At 40.2% G+C, this 21,124-nt stretch overlaps 1 protein-coding gene across 1 annotated transcript in view; it reads left to right on the top strand.

The window, feature by feature from the left end:
• The window catches only part of alpha-Man-IIb (alpha-Mannosidase class II b), a gene marked incomplete at its 3' end in the record, with an annotated part of 245,329 nt that overhangs the window by 180,713 nt on the left and 43,492 nt on the right, over positions 1-21,124 (top strand). The window contains 2 exon segments of the mRNA XM_070102231.1: positions 10,279-10,451; positions 13,791-13,924. Of these exon segments, the coding sequence (XP_069958332.1) occupies positions 10,288-10,451; positions 13,791-13,924 (298 nt within the window).

The raw sequence follows: 21,124 nt of genomic DNA on the forward strand, positions 1-21,124 counted from the left end.
ACATTTTGAGAGTATTAAGTATTTACCATTATAGACTGGATGAGTTGTATAGCCATTGGGTATGCTCTGCACTTGAGAGTCAAGTCAGGCCAGTTCAAATTTGGGAACAGTGTAAGTACCTGCGTCACTGTTACTCTTTGTATCCCATACTCTTAAAATAAACTTGATTCGTTATTGTTACTTAGTATTCCATTCCATTAATTCCAGTCAGGTATTCCATTCAGTTTCATTCACAGCAGTTCCACAGTACTTCCATTCATAGTTCCATAGTTTCGTACAGAGTACTTTTATTCACTGTACTTTCACAAGTTAGAGGCAGGAATTTCTTTCTTCACTAATAGCTTGACCATGTAAGTTGCGTACCTTAAGGCAGCTCCTGTTACGTGGGTTTGCGTACGCTTGTGTTATCCTTATACACACTCGTAAGTCTGGAACCCTAAGGAACGCATCATCAATACATACAACACCATCACTCTTAATACCAGTCACCGTTAACTCGAGAATTAGATCTCTCGTCTGCATTCTTGTTATATATGATGAACAAAATGAATACTTTTTTTTACAAGATGAAGAAAGGCTTTTATTATTTCCTTGGTCATTTTCCCCATTGGTTCCAGGCTAGTCGCTCAAACAGTAACATTCATCTCTCTCATACCTACAACACTGTTTGCAGGGTGATAACTTCTTGATTTTTAACTGTTACTCCCTATAGTGTGTCCTCCAGTCTTTAGCCTGTCCGTCTCTCCGTCCGTTCCCCTGGCCATCAGTCTGTCCGTTAGTTTTTTAGTTCCTTCGGCCGTGCCTCCGTCCGTACACCAGTCTCGATGAAGTGTACAGCAAAGAACATTTTCGTGTGCATGGATCCCTGACCTTCCCAACTATATTTTTATTTTATTTTTTTTAATTTATTTTACGCCCAAGTTGCGCCGGCGAAGGTCTGCGTTTGACAAACGAAACTCAATTTTTTTTATTTAATATCTCGAGGTAGTTCAGTAACGCTCCGCCCCACTCCGTGAGCCAGGTTAATTTCCCAGTAAATCTTGCATTAAATTTTCCTTGCCGTTGCCCCTCTGCAGCCGGATAGTTGCTGCTTGAGCCAGATCTCCGGCTCAGCACGATAGCCGCGTTCATTTACACTCACCTTGGCACTGATCATCACTCCACCTTCAAGCACTTCATTTTACATACCACTAGGTTTTTCTGTTTTCTCACCGCCACTGCTTGCTCTCTCTCTCTCTCTCTCTCTCTCTCTCTCTCTCTCTCTCTCTCTCTCACACACACACACACACACACACACACACACACACACACGTACGTACGTACGTATTAACATATCCTAAATCTGCTTGTAACATAAAATCTAATGGAATCCGCTTTTAAGGTTTAATTCCTTACCAGAATTTGTTAGAAAAAAAACATTTTTAGAAAAACTCCATCAGTAGTTTCGTATATTGCTGTCATGATTTTCTGTACAGAGGAAGAACTTGATTTTGAGTTAACTTGGTTGCTAACAAGTTTAAGATTCTACCAATGAATTTTTTTTTTTTGAATCAAGAGGTCGCTTCCATTCATAACATCTGAGTATGATAGGTAAAAGGACACAAGTGCACTAATGATACATTTTATTGTGACAACGTTTCGCTCTCCAGGAGCTTTGTATTATACAACATCTAAGTAGTTGATGAGTAGAACACGTGTGCAACACTTGGGTATCTTCATAGACAACAGTATTAGTTTTGAGGGACTGATCACCTTAAAACTATTATTACTGTCCAGTGTTGTATTCGCCAGTATTTGACTGAAGAAGTTTGTTGTGCAAGCGAAATGTGTTAATGAGACATGTTGCACATGTCTCAATAACATCTTAGAGTTGTGCAGGTTGACTTTTCAGTTGGGTCAGAATCCGTAGGTTAAGTGTTCCACAGAGGCCCATCATCTTCATTAGTGGGCCATTTAAATTAACCAAATGGCTAAGTTGACCTTTTTACCCCTTTCACTGCTGATCTTCCGAGTCACACTTGCTTTATTCAGAAGACTTAAGTCCCCCAGCTCAGGCTGACAGATTTCATTACCTGAAGTACGAAACTCATCCTTTGTGATGGAATACGACAGGAAAGCACAGATAACTCGTGTAACACACTGTGGGTGTTTCCACTGTGTAACTGTACAGGAGAGGGTAGCAGCAGACTACGGGTTTTGTAAGTGTTTCACATAAAAGAATACATAACCTGTGTCCCCCTCCTGCCTGTATCCCGCCTGGGTGACTGGTTCATGGCTCAACACCTTCCTGATATTTCCATCCATCAGACACCATAGCTGGAGGATCCTGGCTGAATCTTCCCTCCGCTCTCGTACTTTAATGTTTTTCGATGCCTTTTTGTCTGCCGATATCGACTCTCATTTCTCAGTTGTTTTTAATTCGTGAGAGGAGAGGAAGTGAGCGGCGAGGTCGGAGCTGAGGTCATCAACAGTGTCTTGTAGTTTAAGTTAATTATCACACTGTCGACGCTGGAAGCTACTTAATCATTGATTCTTGTGCCTCGGTGACCCAGCGTGTGCATACCTTTCTCTGTGTGAGTGTGGGGAGAGGGACCGTGCGTATGTATCTATGGTGTATGTATGTATGCGTGTTTGTGTGTGTATATATGAATACACACACACACACACACACACACACACACACACACACACACACACACACACACACACACACACACACACACACACACACACACACATATCTATCTCTTTCTCGATCTCTCTCTTTGTTAATCTGTACCATTATTGATTCTATCAGTTACCATGATTTGTGATATACCCTAATGTGATTTGTAATATACCGGATTTGTGATATACCTTAATATGTGATTTGTGATGTACCTAATTATGTATAGTTGATTATCTTCAGTTGTTGTGCACATTGATATTGTATAGAATCAGCCCATAGCCAAAATACCTACAGTCTATCCTGTGTATAAGTTAGCTGTATGTCGGAGACACCATATCTTAGCGTCACCGAACTGTCAAAAGTGTTAATTGTGTAGTACACTTAGATTAGCCAAGCTACATTATAGACATGCTCAAGTGGCTCTATTCTCGGTACAGGCATGTTTCCTTAAGACACCTACTGTCTCTGTTCATCTAGCAGCAAGTAGGTACCTGGGTGTTAGTCAACTGGTGTGGGTCGCATCCTGGGGGACAAGATTAACCTGTTTTGCATAACATGGGCCTTTCTATACAGTATATCACTGACATCATCTAGGTCTTTATACTTTGTATAATGTACTTGTAGAAATAAATATTATTATTAATTGTTGTCTTCCTTAAGTTTGTTTGCAAATCTCAGGCAGCCTTACTTATTTGGAATTTGTTACATTCCTCTCAGTTTAAAACTCCTGCAGTACTTGTGATTATCTTGAGGTTTAAAGTTCTGGACAATTCTTCAATTTTGTTTGTTGTGATGAGAATTGCGTTCACGTTCACTCTACGGAAAAAAATGTTAGAAATATACATAAATAAAAGTACACAAGAAAAGGGGCGACAGATGAAGAGGGAAAGGAAAAGGAAAATCGATGAAAAGTAGAAGCCGGGAGAAAAAAAAAAGTAAAAGAATACACTCTTCTTGAGTGAGAGGCAGGTGAAAGTTCCTCTACCTGGGTGCCACCACCTGTCACGCCGCCCACTGAATAAACAAGAGATGCATTGATATTTTAGTGGAATACAGGCGGAGGCGCTTAGTGGGAGTGCAGGGAGAAGGGAGGGAAGAAGGAAAACATTTGCAATATAATATATTCAAAGAACTATGAGCTAAACCCGTATAGATTTAAAACATAGAAATGATTAGCAATTTGGAAGTTCAAACACTTCAGTAAGTCAGCTGGCGAAGGAGCAGTTGATGATCTGTTTTGGTCATTGTCTTCGTTCGATGGCAGAAGTCTGTACGAACATCCTTCTATGCATACATATGGGAAGAATGTAGAACTATATGCAAAAGGTGAGGTCATCAGTCCCTCAGCCTTGGAGTTGGTGAAGAACACCGTGGTCTTGAAGATTCTGAAGCACAGGCAGTAAGATTGCTGCTTATATCCTGGTGTCAGATGACACTCGTATCTAACGCCAGATAGTTTTGTGTGTGTGTGTGTGTGTGTGTGTGTGTGTGTGTGTGTGTGTGTGTGTGTGTGTGTGTGTGTGTGTGTGCGTACGCGAGTGAGGAGAGAGAGAGAGAGAGAGAGAGATAAAACAAAGTATAACAGAGCACACATCAATGTCGTACAAACCCACTGTATGGAAAAATATTAATAAACCATGAATATTTCGCCCTTCATCGTATTGTTAGTGAAGAAAGGTTCAGATACTGGCCTAAGAAATGATATGGCGCATATCTACAGCAGTTTTGGTGCTGGACCACACTCCTATGATACCTTCGTATATATTGCACGTCAGTGATACCTAATTCATTGCTGCCTTTCTCCTAGTTTGAATACTGGGACAACATTTACTGTTACTGGACAGCTCACCACGGATAATACAGGAAGTCTTCTCCATATGCAAACCAGCAGCCGGCTTTCCTCCCGCTGGGGTAATCAGCGAGACCGCAAGTCTCGTAGCGTATTTGCGTAGAGGAGCAATTACCTGCCTCTAGACAACGCTCCTACAATCCGTCCTCCCGCTGAGTCGGGAATTTGCACCAGGAGCGAAGCAAAGGTTCAGAGGGGAGGCAGAAAAGCAAGGAAGGTCACACAGCGCTTTGAGAGACTAACTCGCCTGAACCTCGTATAGACCACACTTTCACGAGCATTTACAAACCACTGCTGTGAAAGGCACGTAGAATATTTTAGATAAGTTGGGCATAAATCTTGACTGAGCTGGGCAAGAGTCGTGTTCGTAAATGCACGTTACAAAATCGACCTAAAAACGCAATAAATAATATATTCCGCTGTTATTGTACCTGACTGTGTTGCCTTCAGTATATATCGGCTTTTCTCTTTGTTCATTTTGGGAAGCATCAAGATTAGGATTTAATCCTCGTGGCTCAGGGGATTAAAATCTGTAATCCGGTGTCTGTTTCATATTTTCTTTCAGCTTTATTAATAGTTAAGACATTGACAGTTGTAATAATGATAATATTAATAAATATAATAACAGTAAAATAATAATAATGAGAAAGAATAATTTATCATGCGTTCTTTTTTTTTTAATTTATATACTGATATTAAAGTCAAATAAATAGGGTTGAAAAAAGGGGGTTAATTTTTAATTCCTTGATAAAAAATAAAGATCAAACAGAACAACGTCAGAATACGCTAATGATCCAGAGGGGAAAAGTTTACATACCTTGACTAATGAACAAGAGGAAGAGTTATAGGTCAGGTGTTCTAGTCTTACTGAACTCGCTTACAACAATTACTCTAGCAGCTGTAATTCATCTTGTGGCATTACTACCATATGCTATTTTTAAAGGCTTTAACCCCCCCCCTCCTCCCAACCGTCTTTCAACATAAAATTATCGTTGTGCAAATCAGCAGTAGTACACTCAGCACCCTTATAAAAGATCAGCACACATCTAAATCTATGCTAGGTGTAATTATCACGTAGCATAGAATGATACAAGTCTGTAAGCTTCTCAGCAATTTTCGCTTCAAGACGGAAACATTGAAAACGCTTGTACAGACATAAATTCAGTTACACACCAGCGTTCATATTTTTTCAAACTTTAATGCTTTTGAAATTTAGTAATTTGAAGCTCGACTGTATACACAAGTTTATTTAGTAAAATGCAGTTGACTAAATTCCAGGCAGCTTGCAGCAGTTTTTGTTCACAAACGAAGTAAATTTAGAGAAGGCACAACAGTGTGCTGAAACAAATCTCCTGTTCATTAAATACAACTCAGATGAATTGCTGAAAATTCTCCTGTATACTGTTGATAGTTAAACTTGAAAGGAATAATAACTGGGTTCGAAGCCTTGCTTTTTAAAAACACACATGGCTGGGTATACACACTAAAACAAACTGCTGTTGGGACAACATTTGGTGAGTTATCCACGATAACCAAGGAAAGATCAAGCAGTATGGCTTACTCCCTTGGTGATATTTGATCCTCTTCCCCAGGTTGCCACCCATTAAAGTAACTAAGACTATTTGCTGCTAAGTGAACATCGGCATCAGAGTCACGACTGGATAAAGCTGTACCCAGAGCAAAACGTAGTCCCAATAAAAAGTTTTCCTGCGCATTGTGCCTTTGGATATAACCCTTATACATTCTATACACGTAGATGTCACACGTGACTGTAGTGCGGCAGGAGCTTCACATGCAGAGGTAAGAACGACCTAGATTTTTAAGTTGCATAACTTCGTTTACTTTAGGAGCGTAAACTGTTTCTCCCTGCTTGTTTACTGCCCAATGCAAATTCCAATTTTTGTTGAGGGGGACTGCAGAGTCCTGTTTCTGCCCCAGTAGCTGCCTCGTGATAATTCTTAATGTTTGTCCTAGTATATTCTCATACATTTCTTCTAAAGGTGTGTGTACTCACCTATATGTAGTTGCAGGGGTCGAATCACAGCTCGTGTGTGGCGTGTGTGTAGTATTGTGTAGCCTGACGAATGCAATGGGAACGCAGTCTGTTGCAAGCTTGCGGCACTACAACATTGTGGCCATAATCTCTACAACAGCTGTTAGTTTATGACACCGTCACTAGTGTTGCAAGCAGTACATTTTAATGCAGTATGGAAACCTTAATATGGCAGTGTTTCACTTGATGTACAATTTTTTTTTTTCAAGTCGGTGGAAAACACAAGAGTTACATAGATTATGTACTGAGGAAAAGTACGAGAAGTTGAGGTATTGAAAGTTGCTGGTCCGTTGCTGGTGATATCCATTACAGGTGTCTGGCCCATTACATGTGACTGGCGTATCATGCCATATGCTGTGTCCTGTGTGTCGAGGTTTGTCATCGCCTTTTCGATTATGAAACTGCCTTGGAGTTGCGTGTGCTGATTAATGCGACCTCTAAATAATTTCTTCTGCTCCTTCAAAGAAGACCCGTGCCAGGAGACAACGTGTTCTTTTTCCTGGCGAGCAAAACAATAGCACCTTATTATCTTAAAATGTCTAAATTATTTTGTCCAAATAATTTTGGTTAGCGTTAGGAACCAAAGTCATTAGTGTACAATGAAAGTAGATTCTAACGTAATGTAGACAATAGTGAAGAAAAGAAAGACCTTGAAGAATATGCTTTTCTTAGAGCAACGTCTCTTTCTATGTAGAACTTGATCAAGTCATGATAAATAACTCCATAAAGAACACGTTCATTGCCCTCGGGCTGGTTGAATTGTTAGGCTTAAAGCCTATCGACTTCACAAATGTCATTAAAGTTGCACATCACCTAGCAGCAAAATTATCGGCGAAGATAGAAATGAGAATGTTCATAACTTAGTGATTTTTTTAATTAACGATTTGTTGCGTAATATTCTTGACAAACGTGATTTCCAAAGAACTCTGAATAATCGGTAGACTTTGTGCTTTCGAAATCTTACAAAAAAAAAAAAATATATATATATCAAGACCACGTCGGGCACTCCACGTCGGGCACACCACTTCGGGCACACCACTTCGGGCACACCACTTCGGGCACACCACTTCCTTTGTATCGCTGTTTACTGACGATGTTAAACTAACGAGAATAAGAACACTAGAAGACAGAGACAAGAAAACTTAGACAGCAGGAGTGCTCAAATGAGTAGCCTCTGGAGTTTATTACATACAAGTGCAACGTGTCTACAGTGGGACGGAAGAAGTTGTAGAAAACAAATAAGGAGAAGGACCCGGAAATGATTATTACGTCAAACACATCGACAGACGTATGTAAACCATATCAGCTCAGGCGAGGCTATGAAATCTTAGAATTGCCACAAAAAGAGATCACGTCAGGACATTGTACTCAACGTATGTCAGACATATCTTCAAATACACAGCGCCAGTATGGCGTCCGCATCTGAGAAAGTACGTACAAAAATTGGAGAAAGTTAAGAAGTTTGCGACTAGGCTAATTGCAAAACAGAGAGGGTTGAATTGCGAGGTGAGACTTAAAAACTAAAACTGGCAACCTTGGAAGAGAGAAGGACCAGGGGAAAACATAATAACGGCCTACACAAAATATTTTGGAGAGTTGGATAGAGCAGACAGGGATAAACTACAGAACGGGTGGGGTTTGAACCCATGGCAAGTGTGTGTTAAAACTCAGGCCAGTTCTGTGGTTTGCAATCGTGTTATTACAATTTCGTGAGTCAGACAAGATACTGATGCATGAGGCACAGAGGTGAGAATGCATAATTGGAAGGCAAGAACATAAATAACCCGTATATATGCTAGGATATACGTGCCATTGGGATGGAAAGTAGTTGAGGTAGTGTCAAACTGCGTTCACTACTTAAATAGTAAAATAAGATTTGTTCGGATTTTTAACTCTGGGGAGGGTTAGCAACCCAGGATAACTCAAGAAAATCAGTGCGTCATCGAGGACTGCATATGTTATTTTTATTGTGGTTCTTTAATATTGTCGCCAACATTTCCACTCATGCCGGGGATTGAACCACTGATATCACTGATGAGGTGAGTGCGTTGCCAACTGATAGTTCATGAGGCCAGAATCCAATATATGTCTGCTCATTTTTAAGGTTAAGAGGTGTGTCATCTCCATAGGAGATGAATTTCGACACCTATGAACACAACTCGGTGAGTACGACTCAGCATTCCCCACCACCACTTCACCCCAGCCATCTATTATAGTTAACCATCACCACACACAAGTCAGTCAGTGTTCACAGAAAACGTAACTAACATGGTCAATGAATGGGTAACTATTCCCATCCCTTGAGAAATGAACTCCGGAAGTTTATTTACCAGAATTACCCTTGTTTTTAACGATTTCTCCAGCACCATTTCGGTAAAAAAAAATTGTTCATCACTTATCTTCAACTTACCTCTTACTTGTGGATAAATCACATTGCATGAAAAGTTTTGTCGTATCTTGTGTTGCAATGGAAATAATCATTGCTTGACATTATTTGGTTACTGTAGGGTAAAATTTATATAGAACAATTGGAAAAGTTTAAAAGTATGATCGAGGCCTAAACAAAAACTGAAAAATCGCACACAATATACCTACATAGTACTTCATGTACTTTTTTTTATTCCAAAACCTTAGAAATGTCCCGGTTTGTCCGGGTCAGTGTCCCAGCGGCCTAGACCCACACCAAGCCTCCTGGAGAATCAAGGCTTGATCAGCCAGGCTGTTACTGTGGAAAAGGACACTTGTACAGTTTAGGGCGAAACGTTTCCTTTAATAAATGTCTTGAACTATACAAAAGTGTTCTTTTTCAGAGTTTGTCGGTATCTTACCATTTACTACCAGGCTGTTAATGCTGGCCGCGTACACTCCAACGTACGAGCCACGGCCCGCATAGTCAGGCACTGACTTGACTAGTTCCCACTTGAAATGCCACGTTCTTTGACTATTAGGTTGTTGTAGGTTAAAGTTTGGGTTCTAGTCTGAGTGCAGGTGTGGGGACCCATAGCCTCCGAAAAATATATAAAAGAAAAATGCTGAGATGTCTCCTTGAATTAAAAGTAGGGGCGCCATTGGTACACTAAGAGAAAACACCTTAAGTGTCCGGGGCCCAAGACTGTTCAACAGCCTCCCATCAAGCATTAGGGGAATTACCAATAACCCCCTGGCTGCCTTCAAGAGAGAGCTGGACAGATACCTCAAGTCAGTGCCGGATCAGCCAGGTTGTGGCTCGTACGTTGGACTGCGTGTGGCCAGCAGTAACAGCCTGGTTGATCAGGTCCTGATCCACCGGGAGACGTTGATCCCCGGAATAACCTCCAGGTAACCTCCAGGAAGCTGTTTGAATATTCTACTTCCTCTACCATTCCATCTTGTATACATAATTATATACCTGTAAACAAGTTTACAGGATAGTGATGGTACAGGGAGGTTATTAGAACAATATGCTAAATACTACAAGTTTGAGAGGTACATAACTACACAAGTGAGGTTGTCAACCCTTAAATATTAAAACCTTTCTCAATTCCTCTCAAGAACATTGTATTTTATTGCATGTTACGTTTATTATATTTTACATTTATTGTATTTTACATTTACTGTGTTTTACATTTATTTTGCGTTTATTGTATGTTACATAACCAAAGTCTAAATAAAGACTAGATGAATAAGGAAGTTACTGTAAATAGTTACAATTTTTGTTTTCCTCGACAGGTGTTTTTGATGCCGCACTCTCACAATGATCCTGGATGGCTCAAGACCTACGAGGAGTATTATTTCCACCAGACCAGCAAGATCCTTCAGAATATGATAGAGAAACTCAGGTTGCACACCAACATGACCTTCATATGGTCAGAAATTTCCTTCCTCTCTCTATGGTACGAAAGGTAAGCCAAAATTGAGACTCCTTTGTCTTCGGGTTGAAGAATTAACGGTCTGGTTAATAACCGTGATAGCGCCTGTTTAACCCTGTTCATTAGCAGACTGTTGTGAGCTACATCCTGGGGAAAAGCCCCGTTGCTCAGTTAGTGGTCCCCTCAGCTGACATACTGAAGGTCCCTCGTTTGATCCCCGGCAGGGGTAGAAATATCTTGCCCCTGTTCACCTAGCAGTGTTGGGTGTTACTTGACTGTTTTGGGCCGCATCCTGGGGCTTCGCTTTGAAATAAGCTGAGGTAGGATAACTCTTAACTTGTAAGTTCAACAGTCTACAAAAAAAAGAAGAGAAGTGTTATTCTGGGTTAGTAACTCTCAGGGATTAAATTCCAAATAATGTGTCCTTCCTTCTTTTTTAGACCCTCTCCCTGGGATGTGACCCAAACAGTTGATTAGTTCCTAAATATATATATTTACTGCAAGGTGAGTAGGGATAACAAGTGTAAGGAGACTTGCTCAAGCTTCTCACCTCGTTTGGTTAATTGAACCCGGGTCCTTTCAGTCGTGAGCTGACTGCTCTACCTCTCAATTAGGAGAGGTTATCCATGATGCATGTTTTGATTTCATAATTAACACTCACATCATAAAGTTAAGAAGTTATAGGTTATTTTTCCTTTAGATTCTAATATCTTTGATCATTGGAGCAATTGGTGGTAATGGATGGGGCGAAGGTAAATATTGAAAGCAGGTGAGGATTAAATGTTTGAAGGATTGTCACGTTTGTTCAGTGTATGACCAAAAAAAAAAAAAAAAAAAAAAAAAAAAAAAAAAAAAAAAAAAAAAAAAAAAAAAAAAAACAGAGGAGGAGGAACATACTCAACGACTAGTGGAAATGTGAAGTTCTTTTGTGTAAGTAAAAACGGAACCAATATTAAATGTAAATATTATATTATGTCCGGTAATTAAGTGTACGGCAGAATTCTTATTGAAAAAGTGATGGTAAAAAAAAATTATTCCTTGAGAAACTGGGGAGGTAGAAAGAGCAATTATAGTATGGCTCAATTTTTTTTTCATTACTGCACCTGTATGAACAGTAATTAAACAGGGAAAAGCCATTGTGGCATTGATTAAAAAAATATGGTAGAATGGCGATCTTTGAGACAATATTTTGCTTGGAAAGAAAGCCTTTTCAAGTACATGTTAAGCATGTAAGCATACAAGGTGGGCAAACATTTCAGTGCAGGCGCCACATTCAGAAATTTACCCGCCATTTGCGGGTAACGTGTTAATGTTCCACAATATTATTTGGTGTTGCGTGGTAACTTTTCTTTCAAATTTACTAACATTTTGTCCCCAAATAACGTGTAAGAATTGATCTTGGTGGACCGCATGCACCCCGCGGGCCATAGTTTGCCCACTGATGATTTTACTACCTCCCACAGAATGGGTATGGGGTGCATAATTAAGATATTAAACTAAACCACTATGGTGACCCAAAATTTATGCTATGAAATAAACTTATCCTGTTCATCCCACTCACTTCAAAACTTCACTGGTTTCTGATTAGTAGCGTCACTATTTCCTCCGTTTCCTCTTTCGTTCACAAGTACTGATATCTTGCTTGGTATATTTTATCATGTTATCTCAGTTCCCGTCGGTACATCCTTATCCTCCCATTGTCCTCTGCAATATATTTCCTCCCCTTCTGTTTACTGTGTTACATTCTTGCCTCTCCTGTCCTCTGTAGTACATTCTCTCCTCTGTAGTACATCGTAATCTGTCTAGCCTTCTGTGGCTGTGGGATATTCTGTCTATCCGTCGTATATTTATACGGTAAGCTGTACCTTCCAAATTAGTCAGTGCTGTTGATTGTTTAAAAATAAAATAAATCTTTTATTACATAAAATAAAATACTCCACCTTATTCATAAAGTCAAACATTTAACAAAAACAAATAAAATGAAATGCTCCGCGTTATTCATGAAGTCAAAACATTTAACGAAAACCACCAGAGAGCAAAGTGATATATGTTGCAATCTGAGGAAGGTGGCAGCTGTTCCTCTTGCGAGCTTCTACCTGGAGTGTGTGGTAAGCTCGCCTCATAATGATATGCGGGTGTATGCAAGCATAATATTATTGCAGTGGTATGAGCCTGGGAAACACAGGATGGCGAGGCTGCCAGAAGGCAAGTGTCTATGTTTTCATTATAAGTTTTTGTGTGTTGTGTTAATTCAGCAATCTTGGTGCATGGGTGGCTGGGCAGCTGGCCGCACTGAGATACTTTGGATTTATTGTCGTACTTTAATATTAGACGGTATAAATGGGGAATATAACGTTAATATATTGTTACTTTCTAGACGTGTATAATTGTGATACACGTGTAAAATGTAGTGTAGACATTAACAGTGGTAAAATATTACTAAAGAATTGCTTAAGTAATATGCTAATGAACTTCAGTTCAGTTTAATAGTGTTAATTTTACTCACGTAGATATGTTAATTTCTCAGAGTTAAAAAAAAAAAACTAGTTGGAAAAGTTTATGAAAAATATTAGTATTGTGATCTTATACTCTCCTTATTTTTCTTCACATATTTCCTTGTTGTGGCCAACATCTATGTAAATCAAACCACTGGTTGTATGTTAAGATAGGATAAAATATGTTCGGATTTTTAACCCAGGGAGTTAGCTACCCAGGGTAACCCAAGAAAGTCAATGCGCCATCAAGAACTGTCTTATTGCCATTGGTGTCGTTTAGTCTTTTCCCCAAAGTGCGACCCACACCAGTCGACTAACACCCAGGTACTTATTGTTAGGTGAACAGGGACAGCAGGTGTATTCCACCCATGCCGGGGATTGAACCACGGACACTCGGTGCGAGTCTAGTGCCTCTTTCTCAGTGCAGCTTAGAGCTCATGGGCGGTGCAAGTAAGTTTATTTGGGTACAGTACAATTATCATACCTACAAACCATACTACGGGCGGGGGCCTTGAACCCGCGGTTAGAGTTGTAAAGCTCCAAACTGACGCGTTAGCCACTGGGCTAACGCGGTGTGGAGTTTTACGACTAACTGCGGGTTCAAGCCCAGCCTGTGGTATGGTTTTGTTTGCAATCGTGTCATTACGATTTCATGAGTTATCATACCTAGTAACGTGTGTAAATTTCGTAGGATAACCCAAAAAAGAGTCAGGCAAAGTGGCTTATTTCCATTAGGTATTTTCCTGCCCTAAACTATGCCATACATTAGTGTTTTTTCCACATTTGTGTAGTTGGTATTGCATGGCAAGTGCTTTGTGAAGTTTTTCCTCCTTAAACTTGCCCTGATTCCCGACTTTAAGAGTGTAATGATCCACAGAGCGCACCCGACGCTGAGGCAGCAGTTGAAGGAGCTGGTGTCGTCGGGCAGACTGGAAATAGCTACGGGTGGCTGGGTCATGACGGACGAGGCTAATGTTCACCTCTACGCCATGCTTGACCAACTTATTGAAGGTACTCTTATATGTTGTTGCAGGAGTTAGGTTACAGCTCTTGGCCCCTGCCTCTTCACTGGTCGCTACCAAGTCCATATGCTCCTGGCCCCAAGAGCCCTTACCTTACTTCTTAAAGCTATTTATGGATTCCGCCTTTACTACTACACTCTAGATTGTTCCAATTTCTGACGATCCTAAGGCTGAAGAAATACTACATAACATCCTTAGGACTCGTCTAGTTTTCAACTTGCAGTTGTGCCCTCCTGTTCATGTATCCTATCTCTGAAACATTCGGTCCCTGCTCACCGTGTTAATTCCTTTCAGCTGAGCAGCAGCGTAGAAGGTGGTGGGATCAAGACAAAAAAATTTTGTGTTAGAATACATTGAATAGCTTTACAATGTCTATGGTTATAATTTTAGGGAAACATTGGATCATCTAACAAAAGTACACCGGTTCTCTCATCCACGTAACGTGACGCCAAAAAAAAAAAAAAATCATTCACTAGTTGTCTTGCCAGAAGTGTGCAGACTTCAGTCATCCTTAATAATAATAATAATAATAATAATAATAATAATAATAATAATAGTAGGTTGCTAGACAGCAACCACCCAGGGAGGTACTACCGTCCTGCCAAGTGAGTGTAAAATGAAAGCCTGTAATTGTTTTACATGATGGTAGGATTGCTGGTGTCTTTTGTCTGTCTCATAAATATGCAAGATTACAGGTACGTCTTGCTACTTCTACTTACACTTAGGTCACACTACACATACATGTACACGTTTATTTATACACACTCATCTGAGTTTTCTTTGATTTTATCTTAATAGTTCTTGGTCTTATTACTTTTCCTTTTATATCCATGGGGAAGTGGAATAAGAATCTTTCCTCCGTAAGCCATGCGTGGTGTAAAAGTCAACTAAAATGCTGGGAACAATGGGCTAGTAACCCCTTTTCCTGTAAAGATTACTAAAAAGAATAAGAATTAGAAAATTGTCAAAGTGGGAAGTCTGAATGTGCGTGGATGTTGTGCAAATGATAAGAAAGAGATGATTGTGGATGTTATGAATGAGAAGAAGCTGGATGTCCTGGCTTTAAGTGAAACAAAGCTGAAGGGGGTGGGAGAGTTTCAATGGAGAGGAATAAATGGGATTAGGTCAGGGGTTTCAAATAGAGTTAGAGCTAAAGAAGGAGTAGCAATAATGTTGAAGGATAAGCTATGGCAGGAAAAGAGGGACTACAAATGCATAAATTCAAGGATTATGTGGAGTAAAATGAAGATTGGATGTGAAAAGTGGGTTGTAGTAAGCGTGTATGCACCTGGAGAAGAGAGAAGTGTAGAGGAGAGAGAGAGATTCTGGGAAATGTTGAGTGAATGCGTGGGGAGTTTTGAATCAAGTGTGAGAGTAATGGTGGTTGGGGATTTCAATGCTAAAGTGGGTAAAAATGTTATGGAGGGAGTAGTAGGTAAATTTGGGGTGCCAGGGGTAAATGTAAATGGGGAGCCTTTAATTGAGCTATGTGTAGAAAGAAATTTGGTAATAAGTAATACATATTTTATGAAAAAGAGGATAAATAAATATACAAGGTATGATGTAGCACGTAATGAAAGTAGTTTGTTAGATTATGTATTGGTGGATAAAAGGTTGATGGGTAGGCTCCAGGATGTACATGTTTATAGAGGGGCAACTGATATATCAGATCATTATTTAGTTGTAGCTACAGTTAGAGTAAGAGGTAGATGGGAAAAGAGGAAGGTGGCAACAACAAGTAAGAGGGAGGTGAAAGTGTATAAATTAAGGGAGGAGGAAGTTCGGGCGAGATATAAGCAACAATTGGCAGAAAGGTGGGCTAGTGCAAAGATGAGTAGTGGGGGGGTTGAAGAGGGTTGGAATAGTTTTAAAAATGCAGTATTAGAATGTGGGGCAGAAGTTTGTGGTTATAGGAGGGTGGGGGCAGGAGGAAAGAGGAGTGATTGGTGGAATGATGAAGTAAAGGGTGTGATAAAAGAGAAAAAGGTAGCTTACGAGAGGTTTTTACAAAGCAGAAGTGTTATAAGAAGAGCAGAGTATATGGAGAGTAAAAGAAAGGTGAAGAGAGTGGTGAGAGAGTGCAAAAGGAGAGCAGATGAAAGAGTGGGAGAGGCACTGTCAAGAAATTTTAATGAAAATAAGAAAAAAATTTTGGAGTGAGTTAAACAAGTTAAGAAAGCCTAGGGAAAGTATGGATTTGTCCGTTAAAAACAGAGTAGGGGAGTTAGTAGATGGGGAGAGGGAGGTATTAGGTAGATGGCGAGTATATTTTGAGGAACTTTTAAATGTTGAGGAAGAAAGGGAGGCGGTAATTTCATGCACTGGCCAGGGAGGTATACCATCTTTTAGGAGTGAAGAAGAGCAGAATGTAAGTGTGGTGGAGGTACGTGAGGCATTACGTAGAATGAAAGGGGGTAAAGCAGCTGGAACTGATGGGATCATGACAGAAATGTTAAAAGCAGTGGAGTGGTTGGTACTTTTGTTTAATAAATGTATGAAAGAGGGGAAGGTACCTAGGGATTGGCGGAGAGCATGTATAGTCCCTTTATATAAAGGGAAAGGGGACAAAAGAGATTGTAAAAATTATAGAGGAATAAGTTTACTGTGTATACCAGGAAAAGTATACGGTAGGGTTATAATTGAAAGAATTAGAGGTAAGACAGAATGTAGAATTGCGGATGAGCAAGGAGGCTTCAGAGTGGGTAGGGGATGTGTAGATCAAGTGTTTACATTGAAGCATATATGTGAACAGTATTTAGATAAAGGTAGGGAAGTTTTTATTGCATTTGTGGATTTAGAAAAGGCATATGATAGAGTGGATAGAGGAGCAATGTGGCAGATGTTGCAAGTTTATGGAATAGGTGGTAAGTTACTAAATGCTGTAAAGAGCTTTTATGAGGATAGTGAGGCTCAGGTTAGGGTGTGTAGAAGAGAGGGAGAATACTTCCCGGTAAAAGTAGGTCTTAGACAGGGATGTGTAATGTCACCATGGTTGTTTAATATATTTATAGATGGGGTTGTAAAAGAAGTAAATGCTAGGGTGTTCGGGAGAGGGGTAGGATTAAATTACGGGGAATCAAATTCAAAATGGGAATTGACACAGTTACTTTTTGCTGATGATACTGTGCTTATGGGAGATTCTAAAGAAAAATTGCAAAGGTTAGTGGATGAGTTTGAGAATGTGTGTAAAGGTAGAAAGTTGAAAGTGAACATAGAAAAGAGTAAGGTGATGAGGGTATCAAATGATTTAGATAAAGAAAAATTGGATATCAAATTGGGGAGGAGGAGTATGGAAGAAGTGAATGTTTTCAGATACTTGGGAGTTGACATGTCGGCGGATGGATTTATGAAGGATGAGGTTAATCATAGAATTGATGAGGGAAAAAAGGTGAGTGGTGCGTTGAGGTATATGTGGAGTCAAAAAAACGTTATCTATGGAGGCAAAGAAGGGAATGTATGAAAGTATAGTAGTACCAACACTCTTATATGGATGTGAAGCTTGGGTGGTAAATGCAGCAGCGAGGAGATGGTTGGAGGCAGTGGAGATGTCCTGTCTAAGGGCAATGTGTGGTGTAAATATTATGCAGAAAATTCGGAGTGTGGAAATTAGGAGAAGGTGTGGAGTTAATAAAAGCATTAGTCAGAGGGCAGAAGAGGGGTTGTTGAGGTGGTTTGGTCATTTAGAGAGAATGGATCAAAGTAGAATGACATGGAAAGCATATAAATCTATAGGGGAAGGAAAGAGGGGTAGGGGTCGTCCTCGAAAGGGTTGGAAAGAGGGGGTAAAGGAGGTTTTGTGGGCGAGGGGCTTGGACTTCCAGCAAGCGTGCATGAGCGTGTTAGATAGGAGTGAATGGAGACGAATGATACTTGGGACCTGACGATCTGTTGGAGTGTGAGCAGGGTAATATTTAGTGAAGGGATTCAGGGAAACCGGTTATTTTCATATAGTCGGACTTGAGTCCTGGAAATGGGAAGTACAATGCCTGCACTTTAAAGGAGTGGTTTGGGATATTGGCAGTTTGGAGGGGTATGTTGTGTATCTTTATACGTATATGCTTCTAAACTGTTGTATTCTGGGCACCTCTGCAAAAGCAGTGATAATGTGTGAGTGTGGTGAAAGTATTGAATGATGATGAAAGTATTTTCTTTTTGGGGATTTTCTTTCTTTTTTTGGGTCACCCTGCCTCGGTGGGAGACGACCGACTTGTTGAAAAAAAAAAAAATAAATAATAATAATAATAATAATGTCTTTATTTCTACAAGTAAATGTACAAGGTATACAGGCCTAGCTGATATCAGTGACATACTACTAATATAGAAAGCCTCTTGTTATGCAGAGCATTTCGGGCAAATTAGGTCAGTTTTGTCCCAGGATGCGACTCTCACCAGTTGACAACATCTGGAGTTTACCTGGAGAGAGTTCCGGGGGTCAGTGCCCCTGCGGCCCGGTCTGTGATCAGGACTCATGGTGGACCAGAGCCTGGTCAACCAGGCTGTTACTGCTGGCTACACATCCAATGTACGAGCCACAGCCCGGCTGGTCAGATACCGACTTTAGGTGCTTGTCCAGTGCCTGCTTGAAGACAGCCAGGGGTCTATTGGTAATCCCCCTTATGTATGCCGGGAGGCAGTTGAACAGTCTTGGGCCCCTGACACTTATTGTGTTGTCTCTTAACGTGTTAGTGACACCCCTGCTTTTCATTGGGAGGATGTTGCATCGTCTGCTAAGTCTTTTGCTTTCGTAGAGAGTGATTTTCGTGTGCAAGTTTGGTACTAGTCCCTCTAGGATTTTCCAGGTGTATATAATCGTGTATCTCTCCCGCCTGTGTTCCAGGGAGTACAGGTTCAGGAACTTCAAGCGCTCCCAGTAATTGTGGTGCTTTATCTCCGTTGTGCGTGCCATGAAGGTTCTCTGTACATTTTCTAGGTCAGCAATTTCACCTGCCTTGAAAGGTGCTGTTAATGTGCAGCAATATTCCATCCTAGATAGAACAAGCGACCTGAAGTGTGTCATCATAGGCTTGGCATCCTTAATTTTGAAGGTTCTCATTATCCAACCTGTCATTTTTCTAGCAGTTGCGATTGATAGTGTTATGGTCCTTGAAGGTGAGATCCTCCGACATGATCACTCCCAGGTCTTTGACGTTAGTTTTTCGCTCTATTGTGTAGCGGGAATTTGTTTTATACTCTGATGAAGTTTTAATTTCCTCATGTTTACCATATCGGGAGTAATTGAAATTTCTCATCGTTGAACTTCATATTGTTTTCTGCAGCCCATTGAAAGATTTGGTTGATGTCTGCCTGGAGCCTTGCAGTGTCTGCAATGGAAGACACTGTCATGCAGATTCGGGTGTCATCTGCAAAGTAAGACATGGTGCTGTGGCTGACATCCTTGTCTATGTCAGATATGAGGATGAGGAACAAGGTAGGAGCGAGTAGTGCCTTGCGGAACTTCACCGTAGCTGCCTCAGACTTTACTCTGTTGACTACTACTCTTTGTGTTCTGTTTTTGAGGAAATTATAGATCCATCTACCAACTTTTCCTGTTATTCCTTTAGCACGCATTTTTTGCGCTATTACGCCATGGTCACACTTGTCGAAGGCTTATGCAAAGTCTTTGTATATTACATCTGCATTCTTTTTGTCTTCTAGTGCATCAAGGACCTTGTTGTAGTGATCCAGTAGTTGGGACAGACAGGAGCGATCTGCTCTAAATCCATGTTGCCCTGGGTTGTGTAATTGATAGGTATTTAGATGGGTGGCGATCTTGTTTCTTAAGACCCTTTCAAAGATTTTTATGATATGGGATGTTAGAGCTATCAATCTGTAGTTCTTTGCTATTGCTTTACTGCCCCCTTTGTGGAGTGGGGCTATGTCTGTTGTTTTTAGTAACTGTGGGACGACCCCAGTGTCCATGCTCCCTCTCTATAGGATGTTAAATGTAGGTGATTGGGGCTTCTTGCAGTTCTTGATGGATACGGAGTTCCATCAGTTCCATGAGTCCGGTAGTTTTTTTTATTGAACACAATTTCGTACATGAGAAATTTAGGCTACCCCACTCTGTTTGATAGTTACATAATGTGAACACTAACAGTGTGCTGCTACCTACTCTGTATGATAGTTACATAGTGTGAACATCAGCAGTGTGCTGCTACCTACTCTGTATGAGAGTTACATAGTGTGAACATCAGCAGTGTGTTGCTACCTACTCTGTATGAGTTACATAGTGTGAACATCAGCAGTGTGCTGCTACCTACTCTGTATGATAGTTACATAGTGTGAACATCAGCAGTGTGCTTCTATCTACTTTGATAGATATACTCAGATCACAACATAATCGAGGTTCAGACATGTATTTGCGGAGCTCCAGACCGACAAAATGTGATCAGTCACGAGGGAGCCTTCATCAAATTCAACTTCAATAACAAGAACATAAAGTGGGACCAAGTAAACCAAGTAACTAAATCCTAAATGATATAAACTGGGAAGATAGCCTTAGCAACACAGACCCCAACTTATGCCTAGAACAGGTTAACTCTGTGGCACTTGATGTATGCTCAAGGCATATTCCTTATTTATTTATTTATTTTATAATTTGAACATACAGAGGTACAAAAAAATACAGGCAAGAGCAGCATGCCAAAGCCACTTATATGCATAGCATTACGGGCTGGCTTAAAATTAACCCAAGATTAACTAAGCAATGATGTAATCAGTGATAAAACATTATTGTAAACAGATAATTTTAAAACACAAATGAGTATTACAAAGACAGGTCATATGGTTGCATGCATTGCTGTACATTCAGTAGAAGGGAGTATTCTGTTAGGTAGTGTATTTAAAGGATAAAGTTAGATTGGGTCTTAGGTTTAACATTTATGTGATATAATTGTGAGAAACATTTAAGATAAACAATTTATAAGGTTCAGTTGTTCAGTATTTATTTGGTTTTGGGTGAGTAAGTGAAATTTGAGAAGAGACTTCAATTTATAAACAGGTAGTGTTTCTTTTATATTTACAGGTAATGAATTCCAGATTTTAGGGCCTTTCATGTGCATTGAGTTTTTGCATAGCGTGAGATGGACACGAGGAACATCAAAGAGTGATCTGTGCCTTGTGTTATGGTCATGTGTTCTGTTGAGGTTGGCAAGGAGATGTTTGAGGGGAGGGTTAATATCAGAGTTAA

This window comes from Cherax quadricarinatus, chromosome 80, assembly GCF_038502225.1.
Source record: "Cherax quadricarinatus isolate ZL_2023a chromosome 80, ASM3850222v1, whole genome shotgun sequence".
In the NCBI taxonomy this organism is placed as follows: Eukaryota; Metazoa; Arthropoda; class Malacostraca; order Decapoda; family Parastacidae; genus Cherax; species Cherax quadricarinatus.